The sequence below is a fragment of the Plectropomus leopardus genome, chromosome 13 (assembly GCF_008729295.1).
Source record: "Plectropomus leopardus isolate mb chromosome 13, YSFRI_Pleo_2.0, whole genome shotgun sequence".
Lineage (NCBI taxonomy): Eukaryota > Metazoa > Chordata > Actinopteri > Perciformes > Serranidae > Plectropomus > Plectropomus leopardus.
The window spans coordinates 2040087-2059859 of NC_056475.1; the positions used below are offsets into that span (position 1 = coordinate 2040087).

A 19773-nucleotide genomic window follows, 5' to 3' on the forward strand; every position below is an offset into this window, starting at 1 on the left:
ACAATAAGTGTGCTTAAATGGGTGTTATGGCTACAGACGTTTCTCTTTCATTTAAATTATAACTCATGTTTGAACACACACAGCCATAAACAAACACATCAGCTATGTCAACACTTACTGAACATGAACACAAAATATCACCGAAAGACCAGCCGAGGACACCAACAACACACTTTCTCTCTCTTTCTTGTCCTTTGACAGGAAAAAAAGTTCATTTTTCCTCATTTTTCAACCAAAACACACCCTGCTGCTCACACGGCTCAGCAGATGTTGTGCGAGGAGCAGACTATGAATGCATCCAGTCTCTCAGTTTTGGACCAAAAACCCTGAGAACCTCAGTCCTCGGCCACCTGCACCTCCTCAGTGCCAACCAAACAAGAACAAAGAGACGCAAGAAAAAAAACAAGAGTGAAAAGGAAAGAGGAGCATCTCTCAGGCAACAAGTTCCCAGCAGCACCTGGGAGCTGGAGGCAGCTTTGGTGGTGAACTGTGGCCCTCTGGTGGTCACACGTGTTAGTTGCAACACTTTTGCATACTGTTAACCCTCTGAGGGTATGAGCTATGACAGAAGACATGCCCCCAAATTAGTAAGAAATTAGTAAAAAGTACAAGAAAATTACTAGATAATTATCAAAAAAAATTAAATAAAAAAAAATACAAGTTGTTGTCCCCCCCAAAAAAAATAAAATTAAAGAAAAACAAACAAATAATTAAAAAGAAAAGCAAAAAACAAGACTTGGACAAAATGCTTATACATTTATAACAATTCTATAATATAATTTTAAATATTTAATTATGATTATTCTGAACAGTTTCAATTTAAACAATTTTCTAAATATACTTATTTCTTGTAAGTTGTGGATTTTTTTTACCATGTTGCCCATGTTTTTCAAAGAATTTGTTCACAGTTCAAAGGTTGAAATACTTGTGAAAGACGTCTGCAAGCAGCACAAGAAATGTGATGTCGCCTCAGGTTTCACAGGGTTTCAAACACAGATCAGATCTATAATTTCTGAACATTAACAGCTCTATCTCCCACTTTTCAGCATCAAACCAAGTCTCTTTAACGAGTTAGCTGAAGATACGATAGTTTCCTACCTGACAGGCTGCGAGGTCGAGCCTCTGCCAGATCTGAGATGGCTCCAGTGGTCACAGTCTTCTTCATGCGGGAGCCGGAGGCAGCAGCTCCCAGCGCAGGCTTCGTCAAGGCGTCGTCACTGCTGGCTCTTTTCAGCTGGAAACACATCTGATGTTAGCATCAACAGTACAGAGCCAACCTGGAGACAAAAATTGCATGGCCACAAATTCATAATGCGTGGAAACAAGATCCTACTCCGACTTCCTCCGAGATAATTTATGCTCCAGATGTGGTGAGATGGTTGTACGGTTTGAAGAAATGCTGTTTATTATGCAATGAATAAAGGAAACTGGTGTACTTTAACCTTTAGGGAATGTTTGACACATTTTATGTGCATTCATTCAATCATTCATGTTTGGTTCATTTGTTGATATCTAAAACTTACCAGAGGTCAGTATTTCATTTTCATTTGAACCTGTGCATTTAATCCATTAGACCCTGGACTGATATTAGGTTTGTTGTGCTGCGTTCGGACGCCTTTTAGAAACATTTAAACCTCTGGAATCTGTGGAAATCTGAATTATTTCAAATGAAAATGTGGGGAAACAGTAACAAGCAACTTGGCAATAAATGCCCAGTGAATTGCCAAAAGAAAAATAAATAAATAAATAAATGAATAAAAGATGACCTGAAAATGACTTGAAAATTAGCTGTGGGGAAATTATGAATATTATGGAAAAAAACAGGAAAAATGGATTTATAACTCTTATATATTTAAAATTATTTTGTTTACTTTTAGCAGTTTTTAAAGGTCATTTTCTTGTTTATTTCTTTTAACTTTTCTTTTTTTTAATTCTTCCAACTTTTTAATAATTTCTTGCTAGTTTTTGGGACATTTCTTGTCAAGCTGATCACTGTCTTCCTCCTATGTTTTTGAAAGAAATCAAGCCGATTAGCTGAGGTTTCAAAGGGTTAAAGCAGCCGAGTCAGTGTCTGCAAAGAGTGACTTCAATGTGTCACTATCATTTATTCATAGATGAAAATACGACAAAAACAATCCATAATTGTCGTTTTTGCAAGCTGCTAAAGCTCCTGATGATGCACCTGCCAGTTTTGCATTATTACTTTGTGGCGACAGATTTTTTTCTCACAAAAATCACCAGACAGACTTCGTCATGATGAGTCTAATGATGTTAAAATAATACTCTGAATTTAATCTGTTCCACCACTCGTGAAGGTTTCACCACGTTGGTGTGTTTGTGTCTCACCCTGCTGAGGCGCTGCTCTGACGCCAACGTGTTGGAGGATCTGGAGGTCTTCATGGCTGAGGAGGAGGAGGTGTTGGAGGACGAGGGGGCTAAGGAGACCTGCTTCTGGAGACCCGGCTTGGGCAGCCCCACCTTGGTGGCGCCCGATTTCATCATGGCTGCGCGTCAGCTAACTACACCTGAGAAAAGTCCAGAGAGGAGAGGAAAGTGTTGAAAAATAAACCTCTGAATGGTTAACCTCAGGAAAAAGCATTAATGCGCCTGTGTATGATTCACTGCAGTTAACCCTTTGAAACCTGGAGACTCTAACACATTAGCACTGCCTACTAGCAGTGTTTTGTGGCTGATCCAAAATAATCAGGCCGAGAGTTACCTCTGGGGGCAGCTCGGGTTATGCAGCAGCAACATCACTGAAGTACTTCCTGCTGGAGGGAGGAGAGAGGAAAATCTCTTATCTATCGGTTTGTTCAAAACAGATCTAGTGGGAGGTATACAGCCAAATTTCTTTGTAAGGAATTAAAAAAAAAAACAGCACAATAATGGTTTCCTTTTCCCAGCTCCAACAGGATGTGGTCACGGGCTGTTAAAGGTGTGCATTTGTTGTCCAGAAGGAAATGTGCTCATCTGGAGCAGCTGGAGGAAATGGAGGGAGTGCACTTAACCAGAGAGAGAGTCCTGGTAAAGAGCTCTGCAGCTCCCTGCTGAGCAGCTGACTCATTATTGATCAGAGTCTGCAACCTGATCTCCGACCTCTGGGACACTCAGTGCTGCTAATGGGGAGAGACTCCAGTCCAGAGACACTCAACCTGCTCTGCTTGGGGGCCAAAATGACAGGAGGCCAGGGGCCTGGGGGCCAGTTGAAGCAGCCCCATATATGTTTCTCGAAGTTTAGGATGTTTCTAAGATTTCAGGATATTTAAGGACATTTCTAGGATTTTAAGAAATCTCTAACATTTAAAGACATCTCCAGAATGTTAAGACATTTCTAGGATTTAAAGGATTTTTGGACATTTCTAGGATTTTGGGATGTTTCTAGGAGTTAAGGACATTTCTAGGATTTTAGGACAATTGTGGGATTTTGGGATATTTCTAGGATGTTAGGGCATTTCTAGAATTTAAGGACATTTTTAGGATTTTAGTACATTTGTAGGACTTTATAACATTTCTGGGATTTTCATGCGTTTCTAGGATTTTTCTTAAAATTCAAGACATTTCTAGGATTTTAGGACATTTCTCAGACTTTAGGATGTTTATAAGATTTTAGAACATATCCCAGATTTTGAGACATTTCTCTAGGACATTAGGGTCTTAGCTAGGACCTCTGTCAGGGGTGCGGGTGATCCTCCACTGGCACATTTTTTTTTTATAATCAAGCTCTATTTTGATGCTGTTTCATGCACTCTGGCATCTTATGTGTACTAAAAGTATAAAAACAATTCCTAGTGTGAATCACTTTATTTTTTATTGTGAAAATGGTTAGGGGGGCACCTGGCTCCTTATTTGGGGCCAGATTTAGCCCACAAGCTGTAAGTTGAGTTTCACTGCATAGTCTCGGCAGAAAGGGAGACAAATTCACTCTGGACAGGGCTGTCTCCGTCTGCTCTAAACTGGTCTATTTATTTCATTTGCTGCAGTGACTGAAACGTTGCAAGCAGAAAAAGTGACACTGCAAGAAAAATCTGCAGTAGTTAGCAGTGCAAGGACTGTGAGGATAGTTTATAGGCGCGGTGTGGGCACTAACCGCTAAAGATAATCACAATTCAGGGGATCCACATCAGTGAAACATTCCCAGCAGAGGACATCCACTTTGGTAGATTTCACACAGCTTTTTTATTAGAGGATGTTTGTGGGCGCTTGGGGACTTATCTGATTAAAGACACACTGTGTGCACTTTGTTTTTTACCCTTATGAGAGTGTGTGTCTCCCTGCTGGCCCATCATATGATACAGAGACCTCTCTAGGCGAGATCCTGTGACTAACTCCTGCCTGGCCTTGAAGTCTAACACCTCGGCCGGGACGGTTCACCTCCCCGGCTCAGATCAGTTTCCAAGACTACGGCGTCGCTCACTGCCAAGCACACGTTTGACTTTTCAACCTCTGCGTGGGCTAAATGAGGAAGTGAGGCCAAATTGAGGATGTCACCCTTGAGGGTAAATTAATTTCTTTTCCTGAAATTATAGAGAACGAAACAGCAAACAAACATTTTATAGAATAAAACAGCCAACTGTTAAACTATAATTTAATGTTTGGAAACATACGCCTTTAAGGGTAACTATGGTATTTTTAAAATGTTTTCCCATTTTTTTGTCTACATGTCTGATGAGAGCAGCAGTTTATGAAGTTGGTCAAGAGTGAACAAAACAGGCTTTAACCCTTTAACCAATTTAAAAACTGAGCTAATCAGTTTGATTTGAAACACAAAAAGATGAAAAAGAGGTAAACGAGAAAATATTTTGGTAAAATGTGACAAGAAAATAACCTGAAAATTAGTTTTTAAAGAGAGAGAGAGCATTATTAGCAAAATGTCCAAAAAAAAACATACTTATGATTATTATGATTTGACATTTAACATTATGTTACAGAATATCCATATTATATACATATATTATTATGTGTATTTTTAGTTTTTTTCAGGTCATTTATATGTTCATTGTTGTTCTTTTACTTTTCTTATCTCGCTATTTTTATTGTAACTTTTTACTCTTTTTGTTGTTAATTATTGGGTCACTTCTGGAGAAGTCTCTCATTGTTTTCTTTCCTTGTTTTTATTTTTCAGCAAATTCGCTAAGATTTCAAAGGATTAATGTAACCATTTGGCTCGTGTTTGCACCTCCAATGTCCATCCACTTTAAATTCTTGTTATGGCCGCTGACAGACTCAGATAGTTAGTGATTGAATCCTCGTGGTTAAAGGCGCCACAGTCTCTGTTTAACCGCCAACATCCAACTTAATGGCTGTGAATGGTTATATTTGCAGCCTGTTTCGCAGCTGCAGCCCCGTCGCTCAATACTGGACTTATTTCAAAAATGTTGTTCCCATTGGTCACTAAGACACAAAAACATGTTTCCTAAAAGTCGATGAGTTGAATCATTGTCTGGAGGTTAATTTATGAGACAAGCTGTTATAGAAGTGGCTGGTGTAATAATGTCACATAAGAAGTCTAAAATATGGCAGCATTTTGAACTTTTGAGGGAAAGAAGTCAAATTAAATGCAAGTTACGTAAGCAAGAATTTGCATTTTATTCGACAACATCAAACACAGGAAACCACCTAAAACCCATAAGTGCATAGGCGCTGTGATGGCAGCCATTCTGTAATTATTTTGGCAGATTAAAGAAACCATTAGGCTATAAATCAATTGACAAGGCTGCAATTTATGTTACATATATCTCTCCTAGATGTTTGGATGTCACAGCAAAAAAAAAAGCTTACATGATGATGACTGCCCATTATATTACTGATGACAGGCAACAGGAGTCACTGGATTCAGAAACAAAAGAAATGGGAGAGTCACACTAAAGCAAAAGCCTGTACAGTTTCAGTCTAATGTACTTCATGTTCACCTTCTCAGGACCACTGCAGGACTCAGTTCTGCAGATATGACCTCTCCACATTCCTCTGCAGAGATATGATCCTCAGGAGCCAGAAATGTGTCCCACTTACTTTATAATGGCCTAGTTAGGAACCCAAATGTCTTTGAGAGACAGGCTGCGGGTCGTACATTAAACTTGAACCAGCCACGAGTTAAGAAACAGAGCGTGAGCGGGCTATCTTCATGTAAAAGATGACTTACATGGTCCAACTAAACAAAACATGTATGATGATGGCATTGTGGCTGAAACAAGGCTGGCAAAATGCTAAATATGGAATTTGCTTTAGAAATAAAATTGAAAACCAAATATAATTTGTACCCAGCACAGTCATAAGTAATGGGTTGTCCTCTGCCGTAATTATATTGCTTTCAAGACAGGAAGATGAATGTAAAGGCTGAATTTGGCACAGAGTGTTGGAGGAGTTTCTCCAGTTGTTTCTGGCAGTTACTGCCAGACTGGACTGCGGAGAGGAGATAAGGAGAAAGCTCTGGAGTCTAGACCAACTGCTATCAGTTTGGTCCCGAATTAAACTATCTGTTAGACGTCACCTGATCCGATACGAATCTGAGGGAAAAGATAATGTGCTTTTATCACACGAGCTGAATCAACACTAATAGATAATGAACAGCTCACTAAATCAGATCAAATCAAGAAATACAACAGGTCAACAAATTTGAAATGTCCTCCTATTGTGTTTTCCGAGCTCAGTTTCCCATATTTCGCCAATTCCTTTAGCAGAAGTAAATGTATCTCATTCATTAAGGAAAGATGACATTTTTGTCACGGCATCATGACAAAAACCCGGCATTTTAAAGAATTAAAATTCTGAAAATTAATGATTAATGTTTATGATTAGGACTGATGTTGGTTAAACTAAAATCAAACTCAATAAAAGTAGAAAATCATATTAATGTATAATATTTTTTATAACCTTATTTTGATAAGCGCAGTATTTGACACTTCACAAAAAAAAAAAAAATGTACAAAAATCAATATTGCTGCTAATCATTGACATATCCCAGGTGTGATAATAAAAAAAACCTACCTTGCATGTAGTATATTGAAAATAATTCATGTTTTGTTTTTTTTTCCATCTAAAATCATAGTGGCTTCATTTCAAAAACCTGACAATTAAAGGGTTAAAATTCTAAAAATTAATGAATATTTGATATTCATGATTAGGACTGATGTTGGTCAAAAAACAGACAGTAGAAAATAATATTAATGTATTATATCGTTAAGCTTGATTTTGAAAAGTGTATTTCGTGCACAGAGTGATACGAATGTATTTAATATTAAAGCGGGCTCTATGAGTTAAATTTGTCTTTTAAATCAATTTACCTCTAAGAGTACATGTAAATATAGATCCAGTATTTAGAAAAAGTGAAAAAGATCCACATGTGAAGTATTATTTTAAGGTGCCACCTGCAGCAGAACTGCTGTTAAACATAAATAGGACAGATGTTGAGACAAGACCAATAATTACTCAGTACAAACCCACGGCGATGTAACAGTTAGAGAGGAAATTCCTTCTTGCATGTACACATTTGTCGCACGAATATGTAACTTGGCTGACTTAGCTCGCCACAACCGCAGATAACGGAGGGAAATCCAAAGCTAACCGGACCTGACCACTCTCTGACATTAAATGCAGGTTGCCCTGCTGTAGTACAGGCCGTGCAATGTGAGCTAGACTTTAATTATTCAGTGTGTGTGTTTGTGCAGACAGGAGTGAAACGCTTCCTCAAATCACTAGGAACTGTTACAATGCAAACATCCTGTCACTGCCGTCAACACGGCAGATTAAAATAATCAGTGATCACAGGGGGAACCTGCAGTCCTGCAAACAAGTGGCTGCAAAACCTGCTTCCTTTCTGAGGTGGCACAAGGTTGATTTTGTTTTTTTAAATCTTACTAACTCGCCAACGTGCCTCTCTTTATTGTTTCTAGCTGGTGGAAGTGGAAGTAGTGGATGTTAATTTTTGTATTAACCAGGCATAGATATATGATTACATCAAACCTGTAGATTATCCTTTGTTCAGAGAGACTATAATGCAGGGCTGCTGTTTTATCTGTTTTTGGTTCTTCATCCAGTTAAATAAAGTGAGGTTTTTATTGAGCCTGACCGATATTATCTGTACGCAGATTTTATCAGCCGATATTGGCCCACACAGATATATCTGTATCAGCTTATATGTTGTTTGATTTGCATGATATGAACAGTTTAATTTCAACAGAACATGTAACGGAAAAAGATGTATGTAATGTAGAATTATCAATTTCCCAATAAAGTTCACTGTTTCATGGCACTGATGTCATTTTTGACAATAAAGTTCATTGTTAATTTGTAAAATATCCTGCCTCAATTACATATCTTTGTCACAAGTATTTGATTAGAATTTTTTTTCGCCACAATATCGTTGTTAGCATTGGCCCCAAAAATCCAGCATCAGTCAGGAAGTTAGCAGCTTTTATTCTAAGAGTCTCTTTTTGTCATATTTGTTTCCTTGTGTTGAATAGCACCCACATGTCTTTTTCCCTTGTAGCTCGCGGTATACTCGAGGTATCAGAGTATAAATTGTCACAGTGTTTTTATAAACCACCTGCGTTTCATTTTTCCCTCCTACTACGGCTCTCTGTCTCTCACAGACACACACACAAAGTAAGGCTTTTGCAGAGCTCCAGACCGTAACTCTTAAGTCAGATTTTGTGACCATGGAGCACTACTGCGGTTTGCGATAATGTTTTAAAGCCATATCGCCTAGCCGTAATTGCAATACACAACAAATCATAACCGAACAAGGTTTCTTACTTTATTTCTTTCTTTCTTTTCAATCACACCATGACAAATGTCTGCTTCATCATAAATTCATGCAGATCTACAACAGGCCACAAAGAGCTAAAGCACATTGAAAAAAAAAGGATATAGGTTAAAAGGATATAGGTTAAAGGTCACTGCATCATCACATCCTCTTGTGTTCTTCCCTGCCTGCCTCATCAGTTGGCTTTTAAAAGGCATACATAAGCTTTAATACAACATACTGTAAGCACAACATAATTCTAAAAACAGCAAACCTCTGGTGAGCCACAGTTGTAAAATCCTGCACAGAGCATTTCACAGGTTGCAAAGTTTAGCCCTGGCCACATTTCCCTTTCTGCATTTTATTTCCAGTGGGCGACAGAAATGTGAGAAACCTGGCAGAAATATCAGCAGCAGATGTTCTTAGTCACTTTCTTCCTAACTCAATATTTAAACTTGACTTCAGTTTTTCCTATTTCAAACTTTCCTATTCCCATCACAACTTGAACTCAAAACAAACTCTGAAGCTGCGAAGCAATGACTGAAGATAAACAAAATATTCGAGAGCATAACTGAGTATTGAGAAAAAAGGTGGTGACAGATTGGTGTCGGAAAAAAATGCTTTAATTTTTTTTTTAAAAAAAAAGAGTGGTGCATTTCACTCACGTGTTTGTTACTGGACGCTGTCCTAGAGCCTGCCCTCTGCCTGAGTGCCCTGAAGATCAAAATATCCGTCCTTCCCTGAGCTCTACAGAGCGACTCTGAGGATAAAAATGAAAGGGTCAGGAGCGGCGGCCGTCTGCATCAACACAGCAGCCAGGATGAGGAAGTACTGCACGCTGCCAACCGCTGTGCTGTGCTGTACGAGCCGCTGCCTTTTACTTTCTTTCATGCAGGAAGAGACGACCAGAGTCTCAGCCACGGGCATGTTTTTCTCCTCTCACAGTTTTCCACACTTTTTCTTACTCGTGAAGAATGCAGCATGAGAGGGAGAATGAACCGGGAGGAGGAGGAACATACAGGGTTCCCACACATTTCTTAGACAAAATTTCAATGACTTTTCAAGGACCCATAAAAAAATGTTTTCTTCTTGTGCTACTTATATTTTTCAGTATTATCAGAACTCTCCTCAAATTCAATAAAATTCAATAAAATCTCCTCAATTTAACAGAGGGTATGCAGAAAAAATAAAGAAATGTTTGATGGTAAACAAAACATCACGTATCGCCATATATTTAAGCACATTTGTGTCTCTTTGGGAGTTGTTTTGCATCTCTTTTGGGGTTCTTATTGCATCTCTTTGGATTTGTTTTGCATCTCTCTGGTCATTTTGCGTCTCTTTTTGGCCGTTTTGCATCTCTTTATCACTTTTCATCTCTTTGGGGGTCTTAATGCTTCACTTTTGGGGTCATTTTGCATCTGGATTTTCTTTGGGGTTTTTTTTGCATCTCTATGTGGTCGTTTTGCATCTCTTCCAGGTCTTTTTTCAAATCTTTGTGGTCATTTGCGTCTCTTTGTGATTGTTTTTCATTTGTTTATGATTATTTACATCTCCTTGGGGTTGTTTTGCATCTCTGGAGTCATTTTGTATCTCTTTTTGGTTGTTTTGCATCTCTTTGTGGGTCTTACTACATCACTTCAGGGGTTATTTTTGCATCTCTTTGTGGTCATCTCTTTATTGTTATCTCTTTATTGTCATTTTGCATCTCTTTGGGGGTCTCATGTCATTTTGGGGATCATTTCGCATCTCTTTGGATTTGTTTTGTGTCTCTTTGCGGTCATTTTGCATTTCTTCTGGGCTGTTCTTAGTGTCTTTGGGGTTTTACATGAACGAAAATTTCATTATGCACAGCAAGAATCAATGACTTTTCCAAAACCTTCAATGATTTTTACTAATTGCAAGACTTTTCCAGGCCTGAAAAATGTTACTGTAAAATTCCATGACTTTTCCAGGTATTCCATGACTGTAGGAACCCTAAACATATGACTTTGAGACTACTGGGCCATGCACTGTCTGAATAAAGGTAATGGTTTTTATTACGATCACACAGCCTAAACAGCTGCTGTTAGAAACACAGGTGTCTGCACTTTGTTCTCAGGGCAGCAGCCTGCAGTTTGATTGTGTGTGTTTGTGGTTTGTGGGTGAGACACAACTGGTCCATTGTATTAAAAACCACAGCCGTATAATACAAGAACTTGTGCTGCTTTAGTGAAATTTTTGTGCGCCATGTCCAACTCAAGTCTGAAAAATAAAGATAAATTTATGACACTGTCATGAATGCCTGTATTTCCAAAGTGGTCTGTAGGCTGTTTGGGGCATAAACAGCAGCTCAACACTGACAAAGCTGATCTTTGTCTGAAAAACACTTTCTAATGTGAGGGTGGATCATTTGTGGAGGGGTCTGCATTTTATGCTCTACCATTCTGGTCTAATTTGGATCCCACAGCGTGCGGCATGCCAAGGCCGTAGAGCGTGTGGGTAGAAAGCGTACTGCGCTCTGGTCCGGGTTGAAACAGGCTTCAGTTTGTGGCAAAGTGGTAAACTGAGGAACTTGGTCCGACCACACCCCTGCACCACCACAAAAACAGCTTTCTGCAGAGGGTTGAGAAACAGTTCAGGAGGATTTTTTAAGGCACCAAATGCTGTTTCACACCCTGCTGCTGATACTGATTTTGGATGTGATTCGATGCTTTCGAATACACTGATGCTGTAATGCTGCCACAGGCGGACACCTTATTGCAGCCTTACTAAATATTATCAAAACATTGTGACTTTTTCAGATTGTGTCCATTGTGAATCACATTAAGATCACAGAAAATTCTTGTTGCCAATGTAAAGATCATCACTGTAGAAATGATGCATCATGACTCGGGCTGGGAGCTAATATGGCTGGAAAAGTTATCACGATTTACAATCAGTCGATATCTATAATTATCTACCAAAAAAAAGTCAAATCATTATTTAACTTTACAGGCTGATTTTTGTGCCTAAGTGAAAGTTGTAGAAATCATATGTTTAACTGTTGTTAAACTGTTATTTATTGTATAATTAAACTTATGTTAAAAAGTGACTGTAATGAAACACAACTTTTCCACAGGGATCAATGAAGTGTTTCTGATTCTTATTCTGAAAGAGCACAGCATCTCCCGGATACGCAAAACAGTACTTAAAAGATACTAATAAAAGATAATTAAAAAATAATAATAACAAACAAATACTGCTATTACTACTACTACTACTACTACTACTACTACTACTAGTACTAGTACTACTATTATTAATAATAATAATAATAATAATATTAATAAAAGGCACATCAGATAAATAAAAATAATAATAACGGCACTTTGGAGAGCTCAAAGCCCCTACATACGTGCGTGCAGCTTTTTGCTTCTTTTGTACAATTAGTGTACTGATTTTCAGCATTTTCAGCTTCCTTTATCTTAACCATTTGCACATACAGGGGATTATGCCCCATACTGTTCTTGCTGCTGTAGGAGCCACCAGTGCAGCACAACACTTCAAGATCCAAAAAGTCCCAAACTTGGAGGAAAAGCAAAAAAAACAATTCAATTTATGAGAGACCAGTGCTACCAGTATGCTATATCTCATAAAAAAAGACATTTCCAAGAATTTCCAACTGATATAAGTTTCCATACTGGCAACATCCTTTGCATCAATTAAAACTGAACACTTACAGAAAGGGTGAGTGAGGTAACAGGAAACAGCACACTGCCGGAGTATGAAACAGGCCAAACATCAATAAACAATGATGAAACATAAAGAAATGTGGCAGGAGGTGGCAGCAGGCACGCTGAAGCTCCTATAAGCGCCGCCTGCTTCTTATTCTCTTCCTTTTTCCTCCCTCAGTCCGTCCACAGGAAAGAGTCCTGAGTCAGACTCTCCATAGACACAACAGACGCACGGGATGCGACAACAACTGTGCAATGACGATGAGTGTATGGCTTAAAATAACCTTCTGCTTTTTCCTTCAAAACTGAAAGCAGAACCTATTTTCATGATACCATCCAAAACAGTACATAAAATACGCCTGAACTGTATTATCCTGAATTAGTGTCAAGCTGAATTTTTGTTCAGAACATTTATATTTTGGCTCCAGTTTATATAACTTATTCTTGATGTGGAATTGCTGGTCTTTGCTGTATACTTGCTCCCACAAACAAACATACAATTAAATATGAACTCATCTTTTTATTTAAAGCTTCATGCATTCAAGCTGTGACATAACGCCCTCTGGCTGTGACTGGGCTCTTCTTCAAGGTGTCAAAACTATTGGTCAAAAATAAAAGATTCAACAAAGTCACTTATTGTTACGTCAAATTCACTCAGCTGCATAAAAATAAGTTTTAACTGTCGTTGTTGTTTCATTTGAAAATGAAAGTGCACCCAGCATGCAATACTGGATATCTTCAGAGAGAGGTTTAATAGTTACCTTTCATTTAAAAATTTTAACATGATGAAGCGTCGGATAAAAAACTGGACAAACTCCATGTCACATTAGTTTCCAACAGGATATTGGGATCTATAATATAGTTTGTTTCACTAAAAATTGGCCTCCTGTTCCTGTGCGCCCTGCGCCACAAGGGGAATATAAACTCTAGGTTACTGTTATGCACCATTCAGGGGCAGCTGGATTGTATTGTGTATTATAAAGCTGCAAAAAATTAGTTGTTTTACAATAAACAGAAATAGAATCGTCAACTATTCAGGTAATCAATGTAATTTTTCATGCAAAAATGGCAGAAAAAGCTGTTTTCAGCCCCTAAAAAACAGAGGTTTCCTGCTTTTGTGTTTTATATTATATCAAGTTACATAATCTTACAGACATCATCTTGGATTTTGAGAAACTGTTAATTTATGGACCAATTAATTGAGAAAATAATCATTAGTTGCAGCCCTACTTTACTGTATAATCAAGAAACACATTTCACTTTAATAACAATCTTATCTGAGACAATAATGTGTGCATGTGAGTGCAGCTTACATGCATTAATGCTTTAATTGAGCCTGACCACGTCAGCAGCTCTGCAGCATCTGTACAGCACCTGGCTCTAAGGAAGCGATGTATGTGCAAAGTCATTATCTCAGCTAAAAGTGAAACAGGAAGAGTGTGGGATTAGTCTGTGTCCCATGCTGTGAGACGGTCTCTGCTCTCCCTCTGGGTTTCCCCCTCAAGTCTGAAGGGATCTGAAACTAGTACGCAACGGGATGCAAACCTCCTTCCCAGAAGAAACATCGGGGAAGTTGCAGCCTGATTTCACACAAAACAAAGCAGCAAAATGTGTGACATTTTGTGCAGTTTGTGCGAGCTGAATGTGAGCAACGCCAAGATGCCAAAACACACCCGAACGCCTACAGCTGTACAAATATTAACCAACTTTAAATGGTTCAAATTGCACTCCTGGGAACAGACAACCTTGAATCCAGAGTTGGGAAGCTATAGTTCATGCACATATTGTGTTTGAGGCTATTGACTATTGAGTCAGCTGCCTTTGTGTGGACACTTTGATGTGCTAGAAAGAGGAAAAACAAGAGCTCTATGCATCCGTCTAGTGTCAAGCAATAATTCCTCAACCAAAACATAGAAAAACTGCTTTTCAGCATCTGAATATGAAATAGGCAGAGAGCTGCTGCTTAAATCAGCATCTTTAAGTTCAGGAGGAGATGAGAAGAAAGCAGAGCTTGTAAGGAAAAGTGCTGAGTTGAATATTTTGTTTGATCTGGACAAAGATCAATAGGTTGCTTGTCTGGCCTTAGGGCCTTTACAGCAGGGGGTCTCAAACTTTAAAATAATACATACTTACTGTGAAATCCTGGATCATTAATTGCGACAGTTCATGTCCGAGTGCAGAGGCCGAGAAGTTCAATTCTCCATTTAAATGTGATACAATATTCACAAAACTCTGACCTGATATTTTGATCTGCTTGTGTCATCATTTTCTTCAAATCATGTACTTAAACTTTTAAAACTTTGAGTCTTAATAACTAACTTTTTTTTTTTTTTTTTTCCAAATTTACTAATGTTTGGTTTCTAAAACTTATAATTTCACGTACTAATCTATGTAGTATAACTTAGCACAACAACTAAAATTAGATGAACACCAACTCCAAAAAAGCAATTTTAAGATTACAGTTATAATAATAAGTAATAGAGAGATGCAACTGATTATTTTCATTATCAATGAATTTGCCAATTCTTTTAATCAATTAGGGCCTGTGTCCACAGAGCGCCAGTGTCTTTTGACAGTGTGATCTATATGGTTGTCTACAGAAAAAAAGCACACGTCCATTTTGTTTTTTGAAGATTGCTTCAGCTTTTTTGTTTGGCTGCTCTGAGCCCTTGTTGCTCTTATCTCACTCTCTCTCTCTCTCTCTGCACTGCAATAGATTTTATCTTATATAAAACTGTTAGTCCATCTCACTTCACATATTTAAACTGCAGAAAAACACGGACCGAAAAAGCAACTGATTTTAATCGTAAGTTAAATTTAAAGTTACAATATTAACAAATTATATAATTAAAAAAAATTATACTTGGCATCTGTGTATCATTACAAGATTGCCATGCGAAGATATCACGATATCATGCTGCATCGATTTTCCCCTCCATCCTTACTTAAAAGAAATAATGATTAGGCCTTTTTGGTGTGATAATTACCAATATCGACTGACATTTTTATAGTGAAGACATTTTTAGCTGTATCACCCAGCCCCACCCATGCATAGCACGTCACCACTTTTCTGCCAAAAAAAACACAAAAACACTATGACACAGGCCTTTTCGTCCTGATCTCTCCTGCACAGTGTCCACAACTCAGCAAAATAAGAAAAAAGATAAAGTCCAGTCAGAGTCTCTGCAGGTACGACCACAACACACTCATAAATCCATGAAAAAGATTACTTTTGTATGAGTTTATACACGTTTTTTATACACTTCATAGTATACCTTTAATGAAATGAACACAAACTAAGTAAAAAAAAAACCTTCATAAAAAGTGGATATGAGCATTCACATCCTGATCTTTGTCCCGAGCCAACAAGGACTAACTAATGTATTGAACTGTGCCACCTGGCAGCAGTAATGGCATCCATTATCTCCCAGGAAACTGCTCTGTCCTGGATTCACCAGAATAAAGTAGCAGGCACTGATATAGATACAGTCTTCTTGCATATTTCATCTACTTCATCCTCTGTTTCATCTTTCTCAGAGCCGGGCTCCCTCGAGGGCCCGACTTCCTGCTCTGACGGTGTCAAAGTTCTTGTCTGTTAAACAGTCAGTCAGAGCCACATCGCAGAAGCTGCCTTCCTGTCTGCCTGGCTGGCTGCATGTACAGCGAGTGGGCGGATTCCATAGAAACTCCACCATAGCATGCATGAGAACGGCGAGGGGATAAAAAGACCACCACTTAACGGAGCTCAGTGGTTTTTCACAATAAAACCAGTGGAAATAAATGTGTTTTCTCCATATGCCAACTATGGTTTGTGTGCACTGAGGAGAGTTACTGTCTGATCTAAAAGGATCAATCAACGCTCTGCGTCCTTTGAGTTTGCAGCAGTGCACACACTTGTGGCATGAGAGCTATTTGATGAGCTCTTTGGGTGTGTTCATGCAGCCTGAACGATGACAAGAGACTACAAAGAGATAACAGTAGGTCAGACCTCTTTCAGGTGGTAAGCACACATTTTAAAGACACTCCCCAAACACGTGTACACGTCACACGTGTAAACTCGCTTGTCCTGTTTACCTGAATGAGATAACTCAATATCAAATCATCTGTCTTATTCTTCACTTGCTCATCACGCTTCTGCAAGACATTGATTTCTCTAAGGCTAAAGTGGAGACGAAAGAAGCAATGATTATGTATGTCGACTCATCATACAATTAGGGCTGGGCAATATGGCTTTAAAATAATATTGCAATAATTTAAGGCCATATCGCAATACAGGATATATCTCAATACTGTTAAATGTCATATAAACTAATGTTAACTTCTGAAATACAAATTTATTGAATGAACTGCAGTGACAAAAAGGTCAACAAAGTATCTACTTTCATATCATTAAATTGAATACATTACTGTTATAATAAAATTCAATAAAATATGGTTATAACGAAGATAAAGTACTTTTATGAGGAAATTTATAAAAGCGACTTTTATACTCGATGTTCCCAATACAGTTATTTTGTATATCGCATGAAGAACAAGCCAGGATAAAGTCACTGTTGCTGAAGTTAGTGTCCATTATTTCAAAAATTAAAAGCCCTCTAGTTTAAAAAAGGCATTTCTGTTACTCCCACACCGTGCTCCTAAATTATTTTTCCAGTTCACAAATTTTTAGGCACAATTGCCAGTAAACTGCTCGCACTGTAGAGCGCAGAGTAATTCAATTTATCGCACTTATTCCTGCAACAATATATCATCTAAAAAAATTGGTTATTGTGACAGGCCAAAGAAGCCAGATTTTTATAATAAAAAGGCTGTATCTCTGCTTTACCTCAGACGTGGCCCAGATGACCCATTTACAGCAACACGAGCATTCCTTGGAGCCAGTGAGTTAGACGGTGATGCTTGTCAAGTATGCAGTCTGTTTCCTGGACGTTCTTGGACTAGAAAGAAAAAAAAAGAGCCAGAGGAAAAAGATGCTTGGCGAAGCTTCCCTTCACAGCTACACCTCTCAAACAGAAAACACTGCTGCGCCAGTGCAGATGATGCTTTAAAGGAAAAAACTGCGGGGAGGTAGCCTGGCAGTGCTGTGGAGGATGGGAGCCATCTGTGCCTTTGCAAAAGCAAGAGTTAAAATATATTGAAAAAATAACTCTGCAACCTGCTGACAGCATGCTGAGCAGCCTCACAGTCTGTCAGAAAACAGGGGGACTTTTATTTATTCAACGGAGCGAATGCCACGTCATTCCTGCTCCAATCGCTCCATCTCCTCTTATCTCCTCAATTAAAGCCTCCTCCACTGCGGTTAAGGACGTGCCACTCCAACTGTATGCAGACCAGACCTCGCCTCTTGAGGACAGATAACAACTCTTTCTTCTCAGATCAGACTGAGAGCTTTCCCCCTTAATGTGTGTGAAAGAGAGGATTTCTGACCGCATTAGTGTTTTCTTAAAATCCTCACGCTGAAGAGGGTGAGAGCAAATCTTGCTGCAGACAAGAGGGTTAACATTCACAGTTATAAAGGCTTAATAAAAGGTTACACAGAGATAAACAACAGCGCTACGGAAAAATAACCTCAAAACACAAAACTACTATTGTATTATATGGAAAAAGTACTTTAGTTACTGTGTGGTCACTGTGTTGTCCCACTGGACCGTTGATGGGTCAATTTCCAGTTTTTCAGATACGGTCCAATGTTCAAGGTTAAACCGGTTAGATTTATGCAAACCAGCAAACCAGTCCTACTGAAATTGCAATAGTAATAAGCAACTGACAGCCTGATTAACATACTATTATGTCTGTACACATACTAACAGTGCCACTAGTGTCAAAGAGGTCATGTATAATTTAGTGCCGAGCCAAGGCGGCCAATGACTGCAACATGTCAGAAATCAAATTTTAGCAGAGATGTTTGTTTACTTTTTGGGGTGATTAGAGGAAGCACGGCAGAGTTAGTCTGTTAAAAAGATGAAAACAGCACCAATGTAACAACATTTTGGATTTGAAGCCAAGTAAAGAGCTGTCCTTACTGGCTGCAGATGCTCTTTTGAGTAGGGATGGGGATCAAAACCCAGTTCCACTGAAGACCCGGTTTTGCTTTTTCAAAACCCGAAAATCCATATCGTTTGAGCTTAGCAATCGCTTTCAAGTCCCGTGGTCGAGTCACATCATTTAAATCCAATCACTGGACCCTATTCATGTACTATACTCAGTCAGCTCCTCTGTCTGGTACCACATCAAAAACCAACCAAGCATAACGGCATATTTACACGTTATCTATTCATGGCTCCCAGTCTGAATTTATCCACAACATCTTGGGCCTCATTTACATTTGATTCTTTAAAATAATCCAAAAGCTAGTTTCAAGAAAACAACTTGCATCTTTAGAAACACATTGACTGTTATTTCCAAATAGATTTACCAGATAATGCAATCCAGGGAAAAATTACTGCAAAGTTGATCCCTTTATGAACAGGACACAGATTGTGCACTCGTCGACCTGCACAGGCTTCCAAAAACTGCTCTGCTCTGACACAGCAAGCAGGAAATTTCCTCAAATATCAGGAGTTTGTTTAGAGATCAAGTCACTACTACCTCAAACTATTTTTCTGAAAATAAGTACAACTGCTTGTCTATACTGCAGATGAAATCTAATGAAATCATTTTTCTACTGTGAAGAGACTGACAGAATATTTGGGACGGGTGCAAATAATTTGGGTTGCCCATCTAACAAAATTCAAAACACAGATCTGTTCTTCCACTTTGATTGATAACAGGTCGTTGCAGGCTAACACTTTGCAGCAAGTAATGGACTTCACCCAGCACAAGCTCTAGGACACATCACACATGCACTTAGACAAAATCAATGCCATATCACATTTTTCAAGAAAATGGACTGTAGAGATCAAGCCTGTGCATATTCTTTAGTCTAGACTTATAGAAAACTAGTCTTAATTTCACTGTAAATCCCTGATCAGACCTTTTTGACAAAAAATGTTAGAGAGAAGAAGTCTACATATTTGGATGTGCAAATTAGGGACTAATTTCCCTAAAGTTTAAACAGAAGCTATAACAAAGACTCTTTGACTGGTCTAAAAGTGAGAAAACACTCAGAAAACAGTCAAAATTGAGCACAGTTAAACCAATACGATACTGAAGGTTTGAAAAGTGCACATACCCAAGAGTGTGAGATTCAGATCAATGTCTTTGGTTAACCCTTAGGGCCCGCTTTAATATCACACACTCATATCGCTCTGCACACAAAAAGCACTTTTCAAACTCAAGCTTTAAAAAATATTATACATTAATATGATTTTCTACTTTTATTCAGTTATTTTTTTAACCAAC

General features: G+C 38.5%; 1 protein-coding gene across 4 annotated transcripts in view; it reads right to left on the reverse strand.

The window, feature by feature from the left end:
* The window catches only part of specc1 (sperm antigen with calponin homology and coiled-coil domains 1), a 108190-nt gene extending 90781 nt beyond the window's left edge, over positions 1-17409 (reverse strand). The window contains exons 1-4 of one of the 4 annotated variants that reach the window (XM_042499131.1): positions 17258-17409; positions 9406-9500; positions 2347-2525; positions 1099-1234 (exon numbers count right to left, since the gene is read on the reverse strand). In XM_042499131.1, the coding sequence (XP_042355065.1) occupies positions 1099-1234; positions 2347-2502 (292 nt within the window). In that variant the 5' untranslated portion in view covers positions 2503-2525; positions 9406-9500; positions 17258-17409. Of the gene's footprint in view, positions 1-1098; positions 1235-2346; positions 2526-2719; positions 3026-9405; positions 9548-17257 lie in introns of those variants that run through there. The other 3 variants (XM_042499132.1, XM_042499134.1, XM_042499133.1) reach the window with 3 other exon arrangements.
* Between the last annotated feature and the right edge of the window lie 2364 nt (positions 17410-19773).